The sequence below is a fragment of the Scyliorhinus torazame genome, chromosome 16 (assembly GCF_047496885.1).
Source record: "Scyliorhinus torazame isolate Kashiwa2021f chromosome 16, sScyTor2.1, whole genome shotgun sequence".
In the NCBI taxonomy this organism is placed as follows: Eukaryota; Metazoa; Chordata; class Chondrichthyes; order Carcharhiniformes; family Scyliorhinidae; genus Scyliorhinus; species Scyliorhinus torazame.
Genome location: NC_092722.1, coordinates 18,385,096 through 18,409,274, shown reverse-complemented (window position 1 = coordinate 18,409,274; position 24,179 = coordinate 18,385,096). Strand labels below are relative to the sequence as shown.

The 24,179-nt window shown below is 46.6% G+C and overlaps 1 protein-coding gene across 2 annotated transcripts in view; it reads left to right on the top strand.

The window, feature by feature from the left end:
- Positions 1–24,179, top strand: part of LOC140392612 (uncharacterized) — a 518,519-nt gene that overhangs the window by 421,122 nt on the left and 73,218 nt on the right. For both annotated transcript variants that reach the window (XM_072478033.1, XM_072478034.1), the window contains 4 exons: positions 4,678–4,806; positions 5,608–5,736; positions 11,714–11,848; positions 17,276–17,410. In XM_072478033.1, coding sequence (XP_072334134.1) covers positions 4,678–4,806; positions 5,608–5,736; positions 11,714–11,848; positions 17,276–17,410 — 528 coding nt within the window. The remainder of the gene's footprint in view (positions 1–4,677; positions 4,807–5,607; positions 5,737–11,713; positions 11,849–17,275; positions 17,411–24,179) is intronic.

Here is a 24,179-nt window from a genome sequence, read left to right as displayed (position 1 = left end):
CTACTCCTGATCTTAGGCTTGATTGACAATATGGTCTACTCCTGATCTTAGGCTTGATTGGCAATTTGGTCTACTCCTGATCCTAGTCCTGATTGGCGATATGGTTGACTCCTGATCCTAGGCTTGATTGGCAATATGGTCTACTCCTGATCCTAGGCTTGATTGGCAATATGGTCTACTCCTGATCCTAGGCTTGATTGACAATATGGTCTGGTCCTGATCCTAGGCTTGATTGGCAATATGGTCTACTCCTGATCCTATTTCTTGTGTTCTTGTGCACCCAGTCTCTGCCTTTAAAGGACCCTCATTTACGTTTGCTAATCTCTTCCTAGTTACACACCTGTAGCAGCTTTTACATCTGTTCTTATGACTCTCCATTTTATTCTCGCATTTGTTTTTCCCAGTCTTTATCAATTTCTTGATCATTGTTTGCTGAATTCTAACATCCTCTCAATCCACCAGGCTTCATCACAATATTAGAAGCCTTTTCTAATAGCGGGTGGGATTTACCGGCCGGTCCCACCAGCAGGATCCTGCTGGTGGCCTCCCCCTCCTGCGGGATCCCCAATGGCGGAGGGTGTGAAAACAGGAAACCCCGTTGATAGTGGCGGGACCGGAAGATCCCACCACCTGCTAATGGCGGGCTTCCTCCTCAAATCACAGGGTAGGGGGCTGGAAAATCCCACACACTATCCTTAATTTCTCTTATTAGCCATGGTAGGATCACTTTTCTCTTGGAGATTTTATTCTTTTAGGGGATGTACGTTTGTTGCAAATTATGAATTAACTCTTTAAATATTTCTCATTGCTTTTTTATCATCCTATCTTTTAATCTAGTTTTCCTATTTATTTTAACCAACTTACACCCTAGATCTGTGTAGTTTGCTTTGTTCTGATTTAAAACATTAATCTTGGACTTAAATAAATCACTTTTAAACACAATTTAAATTCTATAATATTATGATCACTATTCTCTAGAGATTCATTTACTTTAAGGTTATTCATGAAGCCTTTCTCATTGCACAATATTAAATCTAAAATAGACTTTTCTAGTTGGTTCCTTGACATACTTATCTGGAAAAGTATTAAAATCCCAGACCAGACTCCAGCAGTGGCTAGGATATTGGACAGAAACCCTAATATTTTGTTTTAATTTGTAAGGCTGTAAGTAAAGCATACCTCGCTCAAAGAGTGATTTCACACAAAATAGGGACATGGTGAAATGGAACAAACATTATTATTAGCACAGTGTTAAAATATCTTTAACATCACACAGAAATAGCTTATAATTACCCCTTAAACAATGTTAATCAATACAGTGACACAATAACCCTTAACTGCTATCTTTATTCCCAATCAAACAACAAAACCATCTCAGATCCCAATCCAGTTTTAAATACAGTTAGCTCTCAGGAATACGTGCTTAATAGAGATGCTTTGAAAACTCAATTTTAAGAAAGAGAGAACTTTTGAGTCTGCTTGAAAGAAAAAGTCCTGACACCCTGTCATAATAATGCAGAATCTCTGTCTGCATTTCTTCAGAAACCTTCTCTTCTCACCTTCCAGTCAAACACCAAAACTTTGAAAACCTCCACCTGACTGCTCAACCCCTGGTTCCTCCTATTAACTACATCATCTCACTAAACTGAACACGGTGCCTCAAATTAACTACTCCATGGGGAACCCTCTTAATCTAAGTAAAAATCCATTAGCCCAAACTTCTACAAACTTCTACAATTGCACCTCTGGCTTCAAAACGCCTGGTTGTCTTGCAAACCAGGGTGTTTTAAAACACTACTGTAGTCATAAACACACTAATCCAGGCTTTTAACCCTTACTGCACCAAATACATATAATACAATATATGTACATTTATCACAAAGGCTCCCTGAAGCTGAGTACATTTACTGACGGTTTCACATCATCAGCTATTGTGTGTGAAGTTCCAAGAACTTGATGCCACCCATGAGCAGGTGAAGAAAACTAGCTGAGAAAAGGCAGTGGCGCAGTGGTATTGCCACTGGACTAATGATCCAGAGACCCAGGGTAATGCTCTGGGACCTAGGTTCGAATCCCACGCTGGCAGATGGTGAAATTTACATTCAAAAGAAACTGGAATTAAAAGTCCATGGAACCATTTCCGATTGTTGTAAAAACCCATCTGGTCTTTTAGGGAAGGAAATCTGCCATTTTTATCTGGTCTGGCCTACATGTGACTTCAGATCCACAGCAATGTGGTTGACTCTGAAATGCCCTCTGTGACGGAGGGCAGTTAGAGTTGGGAAATAAATGCTGGCCCAGCCAACGATACTCACGTCCTATAAAAAATGAATTTTAAAAAGGGAAAAACAGAGGTGGTTGGAACTTTGATTCCACCAATAACTAATGTTAACCCATTGAACTCCCACTGTTGTGACTAATAATAATGGTAACACTCAGATTCCCCTCATAACCAGCAGTAACACAAGAATTCATTGATCATCTATGCAACTAGTAATAATAGGTGTAAGGCCTGAATATCTTACCTGTAACTATTAGTTATCCTATAACTCACTGATCCAAAACTGTGCTTTTGTGTCTTTGACTAAGTCGTATTCTCAGCACCATGAGGTTGTAGTGACTGGACACAGACTGGTATTGGGTCTTTGTGAATATTGAGACTCGCCTGCTCAGGTTATCTGCTGCTCTATATTATTTCATTACCCGGGGACTGAGGTAGGTCCTGCTGTGATTTGTGCCTCCTCATCAATTTCAGGTTTTTAGTCCAGGATGTATGTGGTTTGGGGGCTGGGTTGAAAGGAGTTGAAATGCTTCTTTTGTAAATGCAGCAAAATGCCAACATTTCTTATAAAACTGTCATGACTTATCCAAATAACTTGACGTTATTTTCTGCCTTTGCACCATGTCATGATATGCGGACACACACATAATGATATACAGACAAGCAGCTAATGGACACAGAGAACAGGACATGACCATTAAGCAGGCAGGAAACTCAGGGGTGGGATCTGACTATAAAAGACACGAGGCACTCACACTCCGCCTCTTTCCACTGATGAACATCTAGAGAGTCAGTCAAGGGTGTTGTTACAATCGCACACCACCAGGTGGCTAAGAGCTAGTCTGGTTCAGTCAGACAGAGTAACCACACTTAAGTAGCAGAGAGTCGAACTCACAGAGAACTGTGCTAACTGTACTTTTAGTTCAATAAACCTGATTGAACTAACTTCAAGGTCTGGAGTATCTTTCTGATCTAAGCTGCAACCAGTTGCAGCCAGTGTTAGACCAGTGTACCTAACACGACACACCAAGCTGCCAAAAATATGTCGCAGATCCAGTTACGAACCTGGCCTCTATTGGCCGACTTTCCAATGTTACTTGAAATGAGAGAGAGAATGATGGAGAGTGAAGGAGAATGTGAAATGTAAAGAGTGAGAAGGAAAGAGAGTGAGAATGCGAAAAAGGGAGAACTTTCACTGAGCCAGAACTTTGCTTTCCAGAGCACAAAATGCTGCTGGAGAGTAAGGCCTTCACCTGATCGATCTGAGCACTTTTTGACGCCATGTCCATGAATGAAAGAAAGAGTTTTGTCACTCAAGTTTCATATCAGGGGAAGCACAACCTAACCTCAGAATGAAAGGACAGTAATTGGTCGCAATTCTGCAGCCACTTAGAGGGTACAAAAACCTTCAATCAATCCGTGTTTGGATTGGGTCGAAGAAGAACTGATTAGAAACAACAAGAGTTATTTTGAAGAGCCTGACTGTCGTTAAGCAGCAAACATGGCAGTCATTTTATGTTCAGCAAGGCCCCGTAAAAAGAAACAAGGTGAACAGCCAGGTAATCTGGTTTTGGTGATAATGATTCAGACAGTAATGTTGGCCAGGAATCCTGGAGAACTCACTGCTACTTTCCAAACGTCACTGTGCCTCAGTTGGAAGCATTCTCACCTCTGAGTCAGAACGTTGTCTCACTCCAGACTCTCGAGCAAATTCAAGCTAACATTCCTAGTGCAGCGCTTTTAGGTGAGATAACACGAGGCCCTGTCTGCCTTCCCAGATGGGTGTTAAAGGTTCTACAGTACAAATTCAGAAAAGAGAGGGGGCATTCTCCCTAGTGCCGTTGTTAACATTGACATCACTAAAACAGGTTAAGTGGTAATTATCGTTCCTGTTTGGGTGATCTTGCCGTACCTCCGAGATTGTACCAGTAACGACACTTCTAAGGCATTTCATTGACGGTAAAACAATCCAGGATGTTCTGAGATTGTGAAAAGCACGACATAAATGCAGATCTTTATTTATTTTTCTGTTGTTTCTTTAATGCCTATCAGAGTCCACCACTAAGTCTAGACTGTGCAGTCAAGTCCTGAAGTGAAGCTTCAACCCATGACCTCTGACTCAGTAACCAGAGTGCCAGCAACTGAGCCGTGCTGAGTCTATATTATAAAGTGCCAACCAGATATAACAGATCCTTTTTAATATGGTGTTGGCACATTTATTATTATTAGTCATGGGCAGTAAAATGCTGGTCTTACCAGCGATGTCCACACCCCGTGAATGAAAAGAAATTGTCTCCATTCAGGCCTTTGCCTTTATGTTTCTCTCTGCCCAATGGTGCAAATTGTTCGCAGAAAATAATTTACCGTCTCTTTCTCTTTTCTTTTCTTTTCTCCAGCTTGCCCGGAGGGAACATTTGGCAAAAACTGCAGCTTCCTGTGCAAGTGTAAGAATGGTGCAAAGTGTGATCCGCTGACTGGGAAATGCCGCTGCCCTTCGGGAGTCAGTGGTGAGATGTGCGAGGACGGTAAGCTGGCTTGTAGGTGATGGAACATTATATTGTGATGAAATGGACCTCCAGTGTTGCACAAAAATCCATGGTGAGGCCAGTGGTGGAGTTCCACACTGACTTTGTCTGGTGTTTAAACTCCCCGGGGCCTCAACAGAAATGCCCAAGCTTTGCCAACTTTGGTTGGGTGCACTCCTGGAGGTTTCAGCACAGGGCCTCCTGCCTCAAACCAGCCCAACCCCCCTCATTCCTCACGTGGCTTACTCTCCGGGCAAGCTCCTTTCTCACACCCAATTGGAGAGTGTACAATCTCTCTATTACCCAATTAGATTAATCTTAACTGTCAGTCAAAATGCCGCTTTCTCCATTTGCAATATTTGTATAACTGCAGTAATAAACCAAAGTGTTCAAAGAATCGAAAAGAAAAAAACATTTTTACTTAAAGCCCCAATGATTTTTCTCCTGGGCCATTCAGGAGAGATAACCTTCAATTCCCGGAGACACCATGGACAATTCCGCGGCTTAGAAACCCTACATAAATACTGTTTCTTTGTGTGTGCAGCCTTGTATGTCTGTCTGCCCTGGTGTTGTATTTGTACATGTGTGTGTGTGTGTGTGTGTGTGTGTATGCACATGTTTGTGAGTCCATACTAACTGCCTACACACCCCATCCCCACACTCACCCCTTGCTCAGTCTGTATCCCAACCCCCGTTTCTCAAATTTTCCATGTGCAGTTGATCTTATTCATGATAAAATGCCCCAAATTTGCTTTGAAGTAAAGCTGGTTGATGGCCCGGACTGACTGCCTTCTCTTTTAGGCTGCCCCAAGGGGTTGTACGGGAAGACCTGCACCAAGAAGTGCAACTGTGCCAACAATGGGCGTTGCCATCGCACCTATGGTGCCTGTCTCTGTGATCCAGGTCTCTACGGGCGCTTCTGCCATCTATGTAAGTTGGGAAATTTTGATCCTGCTGTTTGTTTGTTAGAAAGTGGGGGGTGGATGTTGCACAGGTGCCTGCTGTCCCCTGAGTGATTGAGCACCCATTCTGATTGACCGTTCCTTTGCCAACTCACAGACACACACACACTCGCATGCGCACATAGTCACACACTTGTATGCACACATACATGTGCACGCAGACAGACACTCGCAAACACACACACACAAACAAACAGGCACAAGTGGACAACAGCATAATCACTACGGTATATCACAGTCCCTATTGCACATATCAACTGGCCAGATTGCAAGTGGATGTTTCTCAACCAAACAGGAGCAAAACCATCGATTCTCACCCACGGACCTTTCCTGGCAATGACAAACACAAATCATGTTCCACATCAATGAATTGTGCCCACTAACTGAACTAGCCAGAGGCCTGTGCCCTTTGCAGATTGGCAATGCCAATGCTCAGTGATAGCCAGAATAGACTAGCAACACACTGAATAAATGGTGAAAGATGTTGAGCAGGTATTGGCTACCTCATTACTAGGTTGCCTTCTGGTGGTGATTTGTGGACCAGCTTCGGTGGAGGCTCAGATTTCAGGAGCAAGTAACCTACGCGAAGTTCCCCATGTTTAAATGGAAGAGAAATGTGATTTGGAAAATAACACACCTGCTCTGTCATATTTGAAATTTCTGATTTGTAAGCCATTTATCTCATCCCGTTGTTTACTTTCCACGCCAGGTATTCAAGCAGCCTCTTCAGGCAAAGATCACTATGTTGCAAATTAATGGCCTGCCTGGTTATGCAGACTTTTACCCAGTTGAATCCAAACTCAATCCACAGGTAGATATGTTGGGCTAGATTTTTGCTCCCGAGGCAAGTGCGCAGTTGGGAAATTTCTGTGAGTGCCTTGAGCTAACGGGAACTTTGACTTAGGGGCAGATTGTACGCTAGAGTTGGGCACACTGTCCCTGGAAAGAGTTCAGTGGCAACCAGTGCCAAGTGGGCTACTTAAAAGGCCCACCTTGGAGCTCTGGAATTTCATCCCAGTTATGTGTTTGGAAATTAGGCCTTCTAAACCTCACAGACCCCCACTCACTCCTGATGGCCATCGTTCTATCTCGTGCCAACCCATGCCCCCACCCACCTCCAATGTCCTCTCATACCCTTTTGCCAATCCATGATATTCCACCACCCGCAATGGTTCCTAATACCTTCCATGCCAACTCCAATTCATCCCTTATATCCTCTAAGCCAACCCATGACCCATCACCACTCTTTACCCTTACATCCTCCATGCCAATCATCCAGTATCCACTGTGGGCAGACCTTAAAAGCCATGTTGAGATGAGATAAAGTAAAGTTCTAAGTATCTATTACAAACTGCGCTATATAACAACCGCTCTAATTGATAAGAGCCCATTTAAAATATTCCTATCCCCATAAGTACTTAATCCTTTGTAAAAATAAATATTTGTATTCATAGCCCCACAACAAAGACAGGTAATCCCTTAAACACTTGGAGCTGTCAATCAAACTTTGAAGTTACAGCTCCCTATAAAAATGATAGGTTGCATAAGCGGTCTACCAGTAATAATACTATAATGCTAGCCCTCAGGCTCATGCCAAAAGTTATTGAAATTACAAACAATTTTTTTTATCAACTCAGAGTCACAGCAGGCTGATATTTTTCCAAATTTAAAGGGCATTGCATTTAAATAGCTTGACAGCTTGACAGTTGCACAGACCTTATCCATTTTTTACGAGTATTCATCCCTACTCTAAAAGTCGTAACTGGCACAATGGGGGAAGGAGAACTCACTCCAGTTAAGAAGGCAGATAGAAGTCAGAAAGCAAGGCATTTTTATGCGAAGCAAAAAAGAAATATTGTGGAGAAAAACAGCTGATACAGTGCAGTTTGTAGCACGTAGAAGTACCTGTGCACCAAAGTCAACAGTGAAAGAGTGTAAAGGGTGTGGTAGCCACCATCATTCAGTGTTATCGTTGTGGCGGGAAGAGACTGCACTGATGCAAAACGCCCCGCCAAAAATGCAGACTGCCATTCCTGAAAGAAGAGAGACCATTTTGAATTGGTAAGCTGCAGCAAAAAGCCCCGACACAAAAATCAAAGGAAAAAACAACTAAGATCATCTTCCATCCAAGAAACTGAAGAAGGAAAGTTAATCATATGGCATTCTTGGGAGAGATTACACTGGATCAAATGGGAATATTGGAGCACAGATATTATGGTCAATGGGCCTAAAACAAACTTCAAATGTTGCCGAACCGGCATTCCAGATCACGTCATTTCAGAGAATGGCCCACAGTTTGTGAATGACAGGTTCAAGAAATTTACAGATGACTGTCCACACTAGTTCACTCAGCTCCCAGAAGTCCATAGAGAGGTCGAAAAAGGAATAAGAATGATAAAAGCTTTGATGAAAAAGAATGATGACATCAACTTAGCACTGTTGAGCTACCGTTTCACACCACTTCAAAATGTTTTGACTCCATCAGAACTTCTGACGGGAAGAAGAAAACGGACTCAACTTCCTGTTCTTCTGCATACACTCATGTCGTGTGACATCATATGATCAAGAAGGCAAGCTGAATGGAGAACCAATCACCCCTGAGAATTCAGATGCTACTCTACAGAGTTAAATAGAGAACGTGGAGAACTTGATATCCAATCTCCGAGAGAGATGAGAACAGGACCAGGGAGATTGGTGAAACCACCACAATATGTATCTCTATGGACCAGAGGACAAGGCAGAGACATGGGGGGGAGATATAAGATAATGTATATATTGGAGTCCGAGACTTGGGGAGAAATGTAGTATAAAGGGTTAAAGTTAAATATGTAAATATATGGTCTACATCATCAGTGACATAAGATCACATGATAACAGAACAGTAAGAAGTCTTACAACGCCAACAGATTTGTTTCAGATCACTAGCTTTCAGAGCACTGCTCCTTCCTCAGGTGAATAAAGAGGTATGTTCCAGAAACATATATATAGACAAAGTCAAAGATGCAAGACAATGCTTTGAATGCGAGCATTTGCAGGTAATTAAGTCTTTACAGATGCAGAGATAGTGGTAACCCCAGGTTATAGAGGTGTGAATTGTCTCAAGCCAGGACAGTTGGTAGGATTTCGAAAGCCCAGGCCAGATGGTAGGGGATGAATGTAATGCGACATGAATCCAAGGTGCCGGTTGAGGCTGTACTCATGTGTGCGGAACTTGGCTATAAGTTTCTGCTCGGCGATTTTGCGTTGTCGCGCGTCCTGAAGAGCGCCTTGGACAACGCTTACCCGGAGATCAGAGGCTGAATGCCCTTGACTGCTGACGTGTTCCCCGACTGGAAGGAAACATTCCTGCCTGGTGATTGTCACGCGATGTCTGTTCATCCGTTGTCGCAGCGTTTGCATGGTCTCGCCAATGTACCACGCTTTGGGAGATCCTTTCCAGCAGCGTATGAGGTAGACATCGTTGGCCGAATCGCACAAGTATGTACCGCGTACCTGGTGGGTGGTGTTCTCACTTGTAATGGTGGTACCCATTTCGATGATTTGGCACGTCTTGCAGAGATTGCCACGGCATGGTTGTGTGGTGTCGTGGTCCCGTCACGGGACACAACCGACAGAGTACCCTTCGTCATCCAGTACTTCCCCGGAATGGAGAAACTACGACATCTTCTTTGCGGCGTTCAACATGTCATTGATGAAGATGAACATCTTGCCAAGGTCATCCCCACATCCCAACTATTTGCCTTCAAACAACCGCGCAACCTCAAACAAACCATTGTTTGCAGCAAACTACCCAGCCTTCAGAACAGCGACCATGGAACCATGCCAAGGTAATCTCTGCAATACATGTCAAATCATCGACATGGGTACCACCATTACACGTGAGAACACCACCCACCATGTACGCAGTGCATACTCGTGTGACTCACCAACATTGTCTACCTCATACACTGCAGGAAAGGATCTCCCAAAGCGTGGTTCATTGGCGAGACCATGCAGACGCTGTAACAACGGATGAATGGACATCGCACGACAATCGCCAGGCAGAAATGTTCCCTTCCAGTCGGGGAACACTTCAGCAGTCAAAGGCATGCAACCTCTGATCACTGGGGAAGCGTTCTCCAAGGCGGCCTTCAGGATGTGCGACAATGCAAAATCGCCGAGCAGAAACTTATAACCAAGTTCCGCACACATGAGTACGGCCTCAACCGGGACCTTGGATTCATGTCGCATTACATTCTTCCCCTACCATCTGGCCTGGGCTTGCGAACTCCTACCAACTGTCCTGGCTTGAGACAATTCACACTTCTTTAACCTGGGGTTACCCCTCTCTCTGGATCTGTAAAGACTTAATTATCTGCAAATGCTCGCATTCAAAGCATTGTCTTGCATCTTTGACTTTGTCTATATATATGTTTCTGGAACATACCTCTTCATTCACCTGAGGAAGGAGCAGTGCTCCTAAAACTAGTGATTTGAAACAAACCTGTTGGACTTTAACCTGGTGTTGTCAGACCTCTTACTGTGCTCACCCCAGTCCAACGCCGGCATCTCCACATCATGATAACAGAACATAGAGAGAGATAGTTCTATGTAGAGCATTGCGTTGAGTCTGTGTTACACACTGTTAGTATAATGTTTAACAAAAGGTGGAGTTTACCAACAGTCTTGCCTCAAGCAGTCTAGATCATGAACAACCCCATCTAAGACACACAATAGTAACAGAATGATGTGGACTGAAACAATGTTCATACACGGCTGCAGTCTGGATTCAGATCCGAAAGCAGAACTCCCAATTCAGCCTTGTTTCTAAGCAATCACTTTGACTTCTTACACCTCATTACTTCATTTAGCATCAAACAAATCCGTTACTTACTCAGCAACAGCTGAAATCTCCTGGGGCCTACATTGCCAGTCAGTTTTGGTTGTGTCTAGCTTCTTTGGCACCTGGCGAGTTTCCATTCTTGTAAAGTGTGGTTCTGGTTGGCAGGTCTATTGAGACATCAAAACTGGCTTTCTGTTGGCTGGGCCTTGAGGTCGAAGAATGTAATGTTTATTGGAGTTTGCTGAGGGCGGTTTTACTGAGGTGAATGTGGTTGCCAACTGGTTTGGCAATGATGCAGAGCATCCCACACCAACAAGGGGCCCCTTGTATAAGACAGTGATCAAGCAATTACATTAGGCAGTGGTGCCCTCTGTAAAAGGCAACAAAGGAATAGTATCAGAATAAAACATTGAGGATTATTGTAGCATCAAGGCTGCTCGAAACAAAGGACGATATTGTTTTACTGTGGAGCTTCTCGTGACCTTAGGACACCCCAATGCGCTTTACAATGAATTATGTACTTTTGAAACCTTCACATTGTTGTAAAATAGGAAACCTGGCAGCTACTGTCCACACAAACTCCCAAATTTATTGAAATCATGTTCATTGCTGGACACAATGGTATCGCTCCATAGAATCCTTACAGTGCAGAAGAGGGCCAATCAGCCCATCGCGTCTGAACCGACCCTCAGAAAGACCACCTTACCTAGGCCCACACCCCTGCTCTATCCCCATAACCCCGCCTACCCTTTGGATATAAAGGGGCAATTTAGCATGGCCGTAACTTGCTCATCTTTGGACTTTGGGAGGAAACCGGAGCCCACAGAGGAAACCCACGCAGACACGAGGAAAACGTGCAAACTCCTCACAGGCAGTCACCCAAGGTCGGAATTGAACCCGGGTCGCTGCTGCTGCGAGGCAGCCGTGCTAACCACTGTGCCACCGTGCTGCATTTCACGTTGGTAGCACTTCTCATGTTTTATTGATTTTGATTTAAACCTGCTGTAATTGAATTTGCTTGCAGTGTTTTGACTTGCATGAGGGCTTCATGAAGAACAAAGTGTTTGTTTTAACCATGAGACACAGCTAACCATTGCTTTCTTCTCTTCTCGTGCTCTATCAGCATGTCCAAAGTGGACACATGGGCCTGGCTGTTCGAAGGAATGTCGTTGTGAACAGCGCAACACGCTGCAATGCGACCGCAAAGATGGAAGCTGCACTTGCAAACCCGGTTACCACAGTGACACTTGCCACAAAGGTGAGCGCCCAATCGTATAGAAAGTTATTTAAGAATTTGAAGGTCAGCAACACTCCACGGCACATCCATGTTCCTTCATTTTGTGGGAACAAGAAATGTTGTTTGTGTAATGGGGGAAAGTGGAGCGATTTTCTGAAATTTGTCCGACACGTGGGGATAACAGGGCAGTGGAATTAATGTTTGATTGGGCCAGAAAGGAGCTGCAGCTGACACAATGGACTGAACGGCCTCCATTGGTACATAATTGTCCACAGTTCTAATCACCAGCTTAAAATGTGGAGTAATATGCATCGGGATGAAAATTGAAGACTGTTGATAACACATTGCATATCATTTATGTACTGCCCAGTGAACATTTACTGTTTCAAAAATACACATTTTAAAATCTGAGATCATTGCAGCAGTTCAAGAAACGCTAGCACTGGCACTATAGTCAACAAGATGCACAATACTTGCCACATTGAAACACTATGTCCTTTTTTATCATATCTTGGTGCTGAGCGGTTTTGGATGCCAGGTTGGGAATAAACTTGCCAACAAAGTTGATCATCCCCAGTATCGGTAGGGTGCCTTTTTTATCTGTGGACGTGGCAATATAGCCTTTATCTTCTCATTCTCCGGCTGCACACCTTGTGAAGAGAGCCTGTCCCCAAAGAGGAGATGTCGTCAACCCCAATTTGACATTTTGCTTTATTAAGCTTCAGGCCATTTTTCTTTATCCTTTGTAAGACCCGGAGAAGCCTTCTGTCATGCTCGTCACGTGTGGATCCCAGGTTATTATGTCATCCACATAGACTAGGACAGCTGGTAACCTTTCAACTATGTGCTCCATGGTACGATGGAAAATCTCTGACGCCGAGATTATGCCGAATGACATCCTCGGGAAACAATAGCGCCCAAAGGGTGTGTTAAACGTACACAGCTTTGTACTCGCTTTGTCCTGCTTGACCTGCTAGAAGCCTTGTGACGGGTCCAACTTGCTGAAACATGTCGCTCCAGCCATCTTGCAAGTTATTTCCTCCCTCTTCGGAATCGGGCAGTGTTCTCTCTTGATGCTAAGGTTCAGATCTTTGGGGTCCATGCATATCCGTAGGTCATTATTTCACTTTGTGACGCACACCATAGAGTTAATCCAGTCAGTGGGTTCTTCTATGCGTCAGATAACTCTTAGAGCTGTTATCTTGTCCAACTCGGCCTTCAGTTTGTCCTTCAGTGGTGCAGGTACACATCTCGGTGCGTGTACACTGCTTTGCATTCTCCTTCAACTATGCGGTATGTAGAAGGGATCAAGGCAAAGTGGGAGGAAGAGTTGGGAGAGGATATGGAGGAGGGGTTCTATTGTGAGGTGCTCTGGAGGGTGAACACCTCCACCTCGTGTGCGAGGTTGGGGCTGATACAGCTGAAGGTGATGTATAGAGCGCATCTTACAAGGGCGAGGATGGGTCGGCTCTTTATGGGGGTAGAAGATGTGTGTGAACGTTGCCGGGGGAGGGGCGCAAACCACGTTCATATGTTTTGGTCCTGTCCAAAGCTGCAGGATTACTGGTGCATGTGAAACTGGACCCGGGCCCTCGGGAGGCCATATTCGGGGTGTTGGACCAGCCGGGGTTGGAAACGGGCGCGGAGGTAGATGTTGTAGCCGTCGCCTCGTTGATCACCCAAAGGCGGATCCTGTTAAGGTGGAGATCAACCTCTCCACCCTGTGCCCTGGCGTGGCGAGGGGCCCTGCTGGAATTCTTAACGCTTGAAAAGATCAAATTTGAACTGAGGGGAAGGATGGAGGGGTTCTACAATTCATGGGCGTTATTCATTATGCACTTTCGAGAATTGGATTACATTGAACATTGGGGGGGTGGGGGGGGGTGGGGGGGCTGGGACGGTTGGGGGGAGGGAGACTGTATGTGTTAATGGCGACTATGGGTGATTCCTGATTCCTCTTGGTCATTTGTTTATGTTAACATGTGGGCTAATGTCTGGGGGTTTGGTGGGAGGATGGGATCGTTTTTATTGATATGGGGATTGACATTACATTCGTTACTGATTATTGTTTATTGTTGGGTGTAAATTTGGGAGAAAATGTGAAAAAGGAGGAGAATAAAAAAAAATGTTTTTAAAACTTTATACGTTATGTGAATGGCACAGTGCCAAAGCCTTGAAATATCTCCCGAAAGTCCTTTATGCTAGATTCAACGGAGGCAGGCTAGCAGGGTGCCATGCTTTCTGTAGTGTACACCCGCTTAACGAGTCCAGGCACTTCACAGGCGTCCACTCCTATAAGCAATTCATGCTCTGTCACCACCGGGTAGCACGGTAGCACAGTGGTTAGCACTGTTGTTTCGCAGCTCCAGGGTCCCAGGTTCGATTCCTGGCTTGGATCACTGTCTGTGTGGAGTTTGCACGTTCACCCTGTGTCTGTATGAGTTTCCTCCGGTGCTCCAGTTTCCTCCCACAAGTCCCGAAAGACGTGCTGTTAGGTGAATTGCACATTCTGACTATTCCCTTGGTGTACCCGAACAGGCGCCGGAGTGTGGTGACTAGGGGATTTTCACAGTAACTTCATTGGAGTGTTAATGTAAGCCTACTTGTGACAATAAAGATTATTATAAAGATATAATGATTATGTAATCATACACATAGAAACATTGAACCATAGAATTTACAGTGCAGAAGGAGGCCATTCGGGCCATCGAGTCTGCGACCAGCCCTTGGAAAAAGAACCCTACTTAAGCCCACACTTCTAACCTATCCCAATAATCCCACCTAACGTTTTTGGACACTAAGGGCAATTTAGCATGGCCAATCCACCTGACCTGCACATCTTTGAACTGTGGGAGGAAACCGGAACACCCGGAGGAAACCCACGCAGACACGGAGAGAACGTGTCGAATCCGTACAGACAGTGACCCTGGAGCTGTGAAGCAACTGTGCTAACCACTGTGCTACAATGCTGCCCATGTTCTGTCGTTAACAGTAACTGTGAGCTCTTATGTTCCTAGTGACATGATCTGATGACCATTATCGTCCTTCAGTAGTACTGACCGATGAATCATTTTCGGTTTAATCTTTCGCGCTTTTAACGCTGACAAAGTGATAAGATTGGCCCTTGCTCCCATGTCGAACTTGCATTTGATTAACATGTCATTAGCCATCAATGGAATCGTCCATTTATCTTCTAAGGTATTCACATCCACAGCACGATGGCTGTAAATGGTAAGGAAAAATTTGCCATTTTGGCTGTTCGGACTACTCATGTCCTCATTTGACATCATGTCCACAGCAGGCAGGTCGTCGAGGCTCATTTCTTTAACTAAGTTGACCGGTCCTGTTTGTTCAACTGTTGGATGCGAGAGACATTGCCGAGCAAAGTGATTTGTTCTGCCACACTAGTAACACACCTTGCAAGACATTTCCGTGGCAAATGTTGATTGCCGCATTGCTGGCACAAAATGGCGGACCAGGTGGGCACTGTGACCACGTTTCGTTTTTGACTGTGTCACAGTTCTTATGGCGCTGGCGTCTTCTGCCATATTGTTTCAGATTGAGCGCGCTAATTTGCTGTGTAGCTAGCTCGCAGGCATGACAGATATTGACGGAGTTTTCCAGATTAAGCTCATCTTCCCTAATAGTCGCTCACATCTTGTCATTTGATATACCAAACACTATCTGATCGCGGATCAGAGGCAATTTTAAAGTACTAAAATTGCACGACTGCGCCTTTAACCGCAAGCCGGTTAGAAAATTATCGAACGATTCACCCACCGTCTGAATGCACGTGCGAAGGAGTTAATGCTCAAATGTTTTCTTTTTCTTTGGGGAGCAGTAGCAATCAAAATATTTTATAACTCAAACAAAGCTCTTGCTTTCCACTTTGCTGTCGAATGCGAAGGAATTATAAATGTCTATTGCTTGAGGACCTGCTACCGTGAGCAGCAACGCAATACGCCTCTCGTCAAGCTCTGCCAATAGGCCAAGGGCTGCAACATGGAGTCTGAATTGCTGCTTGAAAACACACCAATTTCCATTGACATTACCAGTGACTTGAAGCTGGTGGGGTGCCTTCATACTGTCCATCTCTAACTTCACAGACTTCCTTTGCGTTGAGTTGCAGTTGGCCGTAGTTTACCAGGTAGGCGGAAGAATTTTATTTTACTTTCTTCAGCCAGTTTCGTCCTGTCTTCTCCATTATTATCTTTAATTGTTCAACACTCTTGGTACCATGTTATGTTCTGTGTTATGGCCATGGTAAAGATCAACACAGAACATCTCATTCTTTAACCAGTTAAATGATTTATTAACAAATACATGGAAAGATAACTAACAAACTATAATACAGATGATAACTAGTGATTGAATTCAGTGATTTCTCCTGAACCTACTTCTTGTGTGACTGTCCTCTAGTACGACTTACTACTAATTGCAGAATCTCTCAAGTCACATGGTGGATCTCTATCACCACCTGCTGGTCGGAGGCTGTACTAATAACTATATTTCTTGATGTGCACATGCATATCACCACACGGAACACATGCATAGTAAATGCCTTTTGCATGTCATTGGCAGGCCCAACCTGGTATTCTCCGGGGACTCCGGAATGCTCCGCCTCTGATGGGACGAGTTACTGACAGCGAGGTTCACTTGTGCTTTTAGAAATCGGGAAACCGGTGTCATGGCTGCTGAGGGAGCGAGAGGTGGCATGAAAAGTGTCCAACATGGCCATAGTTTGTTGATAGTTGTGCCACTGGCTGGGGATCTTCTGCCAGGGCCAAGGGGGAGTAGCGGGGGTGGCAAAGAGGCGGGCTGTGGGGTCGGGGTGGACGAGCACGGAACACCATTGCCGCAGCTGACAAGTCAGCTATTCAGCTGGACATGCGGCTGACAGCCCACTGTGAACATAGGGTCATGGGTCATATAGGTATCCCCCCACACCACCCACTAGGTGCCCTCTGTATGGGCGCGCTCCAGCACAACCAGTGCCATCTAGTTGGCTGGGATGAGTGTGTGTGGGGAGTGTATTGTATTTGTGCGACTGCAGCTTGTCAGCCTCACGAGTGTCAATCATGGACCCGGCGAATCCTGCACCGATTTTCATTGGCAGCGAATGTGTTCCACGTGGTGCATGTGCTAATCACTCCACAGTCGCTGAATCGGTCCAGTTTTGCTGCCGTGGAAGTCCACGAATTCTGCGTCGGCATCAACACTAAGTCTCAGAAACAGAGATTCCCGCCCCAGAACTTTGCATTAAAGCATGAAATAGTGTTAGCTATCCAGCTGCAACAGTAAATCTCGTTGTTTTGGGATTCTTTGAGAAAGGGTTGGGGGACTGCCTAGATAGTGTAGTAAATGTCATCCAGTCCCCTCCGAAATCCGTGTATGACATCTTGAATTGATTTAAGTTTCACTCCTTTTCTCCTTTCCTTTCGTCCAAAGCTTGTGATCACGGTTTTTATGGAGTTGGATGCAACGCCAAGTGTAGCTGCTCAGTTGGTGTGTCATGTGACCATGTGACTGGAGAGTGTGCCATTCTATGTCCTGAGGGGTATCATGGAAGGAACTGCAGTCAAGGTATGTTTAATTTTTCACTTTTTGAAAATAAGAAATTGAGAAATGTGAGTCAAAGCTTGTAACAACGCCAAGTTTGAAAGGCTCTTCAAAGAGCACAGACGAAGATCAGTCGATCTAATGTGCCCATGGTGACACTTTCCAACAATTCCACTCCCCTGTCCTCTCCCCTTAGCTATGTGAGTTTTTCCTTTTCAAGTCTATATTCCAATTCCCTTTGTAAAAGTTATTTCTGAATATCCTTCCCCCATCCTTTCAGACAGGGCTCTCCGGATTTTAACAACTTATTGCATAAATAAATTGCTTCTCATCCCCTCCCTATTTCCTTGCCAGTGGAAAAGAGTAAGGGATACAGGAGGTAGTGACTGGGTGACATCATGCTTGGGCTTTGAAAGCCAGCGTTCCTGAGAGATTGGAAAAGAATAGATTGGAGGAGAAGATGCAACGATAAAGCTTGATTCCGAGAATGAAGATAAAAGAGAAAAAAGGGCAGAGGGATTTGCAGCTCAGGAGGAACAAAGGAGTGTTTAAAGGAGCCGTGATTATTGTTGTAATGCAATTGAAATAAGCGAGGAAGATATTTGCCATGAAATCTGTTTGAAAACTCTCATCCTGCTTCTTAGCAGGAATGAGGGGCGCGATTCTCCACTCCCGCGCCGGTTGGGAGAATCGCCTGGGTCGCCAAATTTTCCCGCGACGCCGGTCCGACGCCCTCCCGCGATTCTCCCAGGCGGCGAGAACGGCCCCGTCGGGTTCCGCGCGGCGCAGGCCGGAGAATCGCCCAAGACACCCAATTTGGCGATTCTCCGGCACCCCTGCTATTCTCAGGCCCGGATAGGCCGAGCGGCCAGCCCAAAACGGCGGGTTCCCACACCTGGTCGCTGCCGATGGGAACAGCGCGGGAATGCTGGGGAGGTGCCCTGAGGGGGTGGGGAGGGGGGATCCTGCACCGGGGGGGGGGGGGCCTCAAATGGGGTGTGGCCCGCGATCGGTGCCCACCGATCGTCGGGCCATCCTCTCTGAAGGAGGACCTCCTTTCTTCCGCAGCCCCGCAAGATCTGTCTGACATCTTCTTGCGGGGCGGACTTGGAGAGGACGGCAACCACGCATACGCGGGTGACGCCAGTTATGCAGCGCCGGCCACGTCATGTATGCGGCGCTGCCTTTACGCGGCGCCAAGTCCTGGCGCGCGTAAATGACGCGGCGCCGCTCCTAGCCCATTATCGGGCCCTGAATCGGTCGGGATAGGGGCCCCACGACGGCGTTCACGACGGCGCGAACACTCTGCCTCCATTTCGGAGAATCCCACCCGAGGTCACTCAATAAAACAGTTAAATCTGATCTCTCCTACAGAGAGGCTGATGGAGGAACAGGATACTGTCATATTGCTATGACACCGTCCACTTCGTCTGAACATCTTCGTGCTTTCATTCCAAATAGCAAACGGTGAAAATTTAACAAAATATAGTTACGTATCGCTACATGGTGGGGTGAAGTTGTGCTAAAATGACAGAAAGAACTTGCATTAATATACATTGCTATTTGCAACCTCTGGAAGTCCCAAAGTATCTGACAGCCAATTAAATACTTTCAAAGGGTAGTCACTGTTGCAGTGTTGGAAACGTGGCAGCCATGTTGTAGTCAGCGAGCTCCCATGAACTAACAGTAATGAGGTGATGACCAAATAATCTGTTTTGGGTGATGGTTAAAAGATCAATGTTAGCCCATGATACTGGGCGAATTCCCCTGCTCCTTAATCTACTAGAAAGGGCATTAAGGGGCTTGGTTTAGCATCTCTCTCTGACAATGCAGCACTCTCTCGGCACTGCACTAAATTATCAACCAAGAGATGTGCTCAAGTTTCTGGAGTGGGACTCGAATGGCTGGCATTGCTCCCAGCAGAAAAGCCTTAACACTTGATCAACAAGCCATAGAATCAGAGCTTCAGTGCTGTAGCCTTACCTCCGACATGCACTCCCAGTGAGAAATTGGGAATCACGGATTCACCCCAGAGGAATTCTTACTACATTTTGGGGAAGCTTTACTCTGCATTAAGACACGGCTATGCCTGGCTTTGCTGACAGTGATTAATGCTGACAGTGGGTGTTGATTTCCCAAGTGGCTTTAAGGGCTTGGAGTTTTATTAACCCTCACACGGTGCAGTTGTACTAAGACTGAAACAATAGTAAGATTGAATGTGAACTTGAGACTTGTTGTTAGTTTCCCCTGGGCTGCACAGTGTCCAGATTGGAATGATTTACCATTAGGCAAGTCAGAATACTGACAGCACAGAGAGGCAATATCTCAAGATTAAATTATCAGAATAATTCAAACAGACATTACCTTCCTCACAGTTACTCCCTTACAGAGATCAGTGGAGAGGCCCATAAAGCATCAGTGTTTTCAACACCGTGACACAATGGCAGATTCACAGGAAATAACATCCTTTGGCCTGAACAAACAAGCATGGCTAAATCAAAATGGTATGATTCCAAGGGCAGGATATTCCGGTCTCGCCAGCAGTGGGAAGCATTGTGGGCGGGGGAACTTGGCATGAGGCCAAAAATAATTTTCCCAATGTCAGGATGAACTCCGGCATTAAGTTCTCAGGATCTGAAAGGCCAATTAAAGGCAGCTCGAGCTTCCTGATGAACGATGTCGGGAAGCCTCTTCCCCTGCACTAGCATGTCACGTAGGCTCACTAAAAGGTAAAAGAACATCTCACCAGAATTAAGTTTCCCCCACTAGCAGGAAATGAGAGTGGTCAATCTTCTGATTTTCTGGCTGTATACAGTTGTCTGCACCTGGCGAGCCTTTGACGCCAGTAGACTCTGCTTTCATCTTCTTGGGTACCGCTCATAACTTCACTCATATCGGGTGCATAAGCTGCGCTGTGATCTGTAAAACTTCAGACATTTCGACCAGTTTATTATTCAAACCCTTTACCCAGCTGCCCTTATTTGCGAGATGAACAAGGTACAGACACAAGTTTACAATTCAAACAAATTTATTGTCGAGCACAGTAAAAACAGTTACCCCCTTTAAATTATCCCAACTATAATAATCCCAAGATTCTTAATACTCCCGCGCCGATGAATTCAGTTGAGCCACGGGTCCAATTCTCTGAGCCCCCCTTGACTCAGGGCTTCCGTCTGCGAAGGAGGGTCTCGCTCACCTCTCCCCTCTGTTCTCTGGTCCGCCGTCCATTCTTTTCCATTGCCTTGAAGTTGAGTCTTCGCTGGGGAGGGTTCTGGTGGTCCATTCTTATTCCCCACTTTGCGCCTTTCGAGAAAGTTCTCTGGCCTCAGCCAATGAGGTCTCGGAGCGGGGGTTGCAACACCCAATGGAGTTGCCGATTGCAACTCTGCAGGACACGAGGAACCCACCCCCAGGGGTTCATCACTCCATGTATGGTAAAGGCAGGAAATCTGGGTGCCAGAAAGTCTAGCTTCATCTGGGCAATCCACAACAATTGATCTATTTGAATGGTACCGATTATCTCCTGATGTCCCGTTTTCAGGGCAGGCCAAGACTTGCCCCGACTGTCTGTCTCTTCTCAGTTTATTCAAACTTGGCCATTCAATTTCCCATCAGGCCTGCCTGTGGGCTGTCTGTGGCTGTGATTTAAAATGTCCAATTCTGAATTTAACGTGTCCAATTCTATATCGGGTCTAAAATTCAGGCCGTTGTCCATTTTACCACAGGAATTTGTGAAATTGCCCCCCAACCCATTGTAACCTGAGCATCTAGGGATGGGCAACAAAGGCTTGAAGTGGATTTAGGGTAGAAGGGTGGAGCAGAGTCTGGACCTGGGAGGCAATCTTAGGGGGAAAGGAGGGAGGCTGTCAGATACCCTTTAAATCCGACAGTCAAACCTTCGAGCAAGATAATGACTAGATAATCTGTTTGCAGTTGGTTTGGGATAAATATTGGACAGGTTAACACCCCTGCTCTTCTTTGAATTGCGTCAGGGGAACTTCAATGTCCACCTGAAGGTTTCACATCTCAATCGAAAGATGGTACCTCCGACAGTAGCTCTTAATCAGTACTAACCAGAGTGTCAGCCGAGGCGATGTGCTCAAGGCTGGAGTGGGCATTGAATCCTTTGGGCTCAGAGGTGAGAGTACTCTGCACTGAGGCAAGGCTAACACCTTATAAGAAGAGGGGAAGACTGGAAGGAGAATAGAGATGAGTGGTCTCCGAGTCACCTGCCATGTATTACCAAGCTCCAATCTTGTGGCAACACCATTTTTCTACCTTGTATCTTGGTGTATGAAGGATACTGTATTGTGGATACTGGACTAATAATCGAAAAGTTCACGTCACATTATGGCAGAATAAGAATTTTAATTCAATTTTGAAAAAATAATCTATAAATAAAAAATGCCATTAAAAGTGGCACTGAATTATTGTAAAAATGCCAACTGGCTCATGCTATCCTTAGCTAATCTGGTCTATAAGTGACTCTAGTCCCAAAGATGAATGGTTGGTTCATAATCAACCTGTGAAATTGCCCCACAACCCATTCCATTGTAACCAGGGCATCTAGGGATGGGCAACAAATGCGACTTCGACAGTGAGAATTCATTTTGAAAGATATGGGGCTGGATTCTCCATTATTGTAACTATGGGCGGGATTCTCTGATCCTGAGACTAAGTGTTGACGCCGTCGTAAACGACGTCGCGTTTCCCGACGGTGTCATCATGCCCTCAGGACCAGCAATTCTGGCCTCTGCAGGGGGATAGCATGGCACTGGAGCGACCCACACATATCCAGCTGCTGATCCCGGTGTCAACTGGGAGCCTCCGGCATGCGCAATGGCTCCCTTCTCCGCGCCGGCCCCGACGCGACATGATGTAGGGCTACAGGGGCCGGCGCGGAAGAAAGGAGGCCCGCAGCCTGAGAGGCTGGCCCGCCGATCGGTGGGCCCCGATCGTGGGCCAGGCCACAGTGGAGGCCCCCCCCCCCCCCCCCGGGGTTGGACATCGCCTCCCACCCCCACAGGCCACCCCGGGAGCCTTGCCGAGGTCCCGCCGGCTAAGAGCAGGTTAGAATGGTGCCGCTGGGACTTGGGTTTTGGCGTATGGGCATCCCGGGCAGAGAATCGCCGGGGGAGCCCCGTAAAGTGGCCCCCGGCCGGCGTCGCGCCAACGGCGCCTGCGGCAATGGCGCCGATTCCCCGCTCTGCGGAGAATCGTGTCTCGGCGTCGAGGCACTGTGCCAAACTGTCAGTGCATATCTGTGCCAGGGCACAGTCCAATGTGACGTGTGTGAGAGAGTTTCACATATTAAAGTTTTTATTTCGTATTTTTGCTGTGATTACAAAGGGAGAGAATCATTGATTTTTGCAGGGCAATGTAACCTGTTGTAATGAGTCTCAAGAATGAGGTGGGCTTTTGGATTGCAAGTGGCATAGTTAACGGGAGGGCCAGGTTTGTTGTTTCTTGAACATCAAAGTGGACGGACAGGGTTCAGTTTGCTCTTAAAGGACTACCTCTGTAAAAGGCTTTGTACTGTACTTACCTTTGTGCCCCCCAACTGTTTCTCATTTTGTCACACCTGCCAAGTCGGTGCACCATGAGTATTTAGTGAGGGGGGAAATCATGTGGCAGGGGGCCTTTAATAATATTTAAATTCATTAAAATCCATTTAAATGAGGTTCCGACCCTTTGTGGGTGTAAATCTCATGTTGCCGCGGGCGAGGGCCGGGGATGACCAGGAACCGTGATCTCTCCGGAGAGAATCACATTTCCTGAGTTTCTCCAGCCCTTCCGACCATGTTTTCCTTCTCTCGGATGGCGATTGTGGGCTGCAAATTGCCCCCTTTATTTCTGTGCATGATAACCTGCTCCTCCCAGGAACCCTGGGCGTCATTCTCCGACCCCCCGCCGGGTTGGAGAATCGCCGGGGGCTGCCGTGAATCCCGCCCCCGCCAGTTGCCGAAGTCTCCGATACCGGATATTCGGCGGGGGCGGGAATCGGGCCGCGCCGATTGGCGGGCCCCCCAGCTGGATTCTCCGGCCCGGATGGGCCGAAGTCCCGCCGATAAATTGCCTATCCCGCCGGCATGGATTAAGCCACCTTTTGAACGGCGGGACAAGGCGGCGTGGGCGGGCTCCGGGATCCTGGGGGGGGCGCGGGGCGATCTTGCCCCGGGGGGTGCCCCCACGGTGGCCTGGCCCGCGATCGGGGCCCACCGATCCGCGGGCGGGCCTGTGCCGTGGGGGCACTCTTTCCCTTCCGCCTCCGCCACGGTCTCCACCATGGCGGAGGCGGAAGAGACTCTCTCCACTGCGCATGCGCGGGAAACTGTCAGCGGCCGCTGACGCTCCCGCGCATGCGCCACCCGGAGATGTCATTTCCGCGCCAGCTGGCGGGGCAACAAAGGCCGTTTCCGCCAGCTGGCGGGGCGGAAATCCCTCCGGCGTCGGCCTAGCCCCTCAATGTTGGGGCTCGGCCCCCAAAGATGCGGAGCATTCCGCACCTTTGGGGCGGCGCGATGCCCGTCTGATTGGCACCGTTCTGAGCGCCAGTCGGCGGACATCGTGCCGTTTGGGGAGAATTTTGCGCCAGAGATTTAACAATAGTTTCCAATCTACAGGCCGACGCACTGATAATTCACCCATTAATTGAATTTCAGAGCATTCCTGCAAAGACATGCCGATGCACTTGCATTGGAGAGACAGGCCAGGTTTGGCAAATCTCTATTTCAACAGCTAAAGGTTACACGTCACTGATGAAACCCAGACTTTGTGCGAGCAATGCCATGGG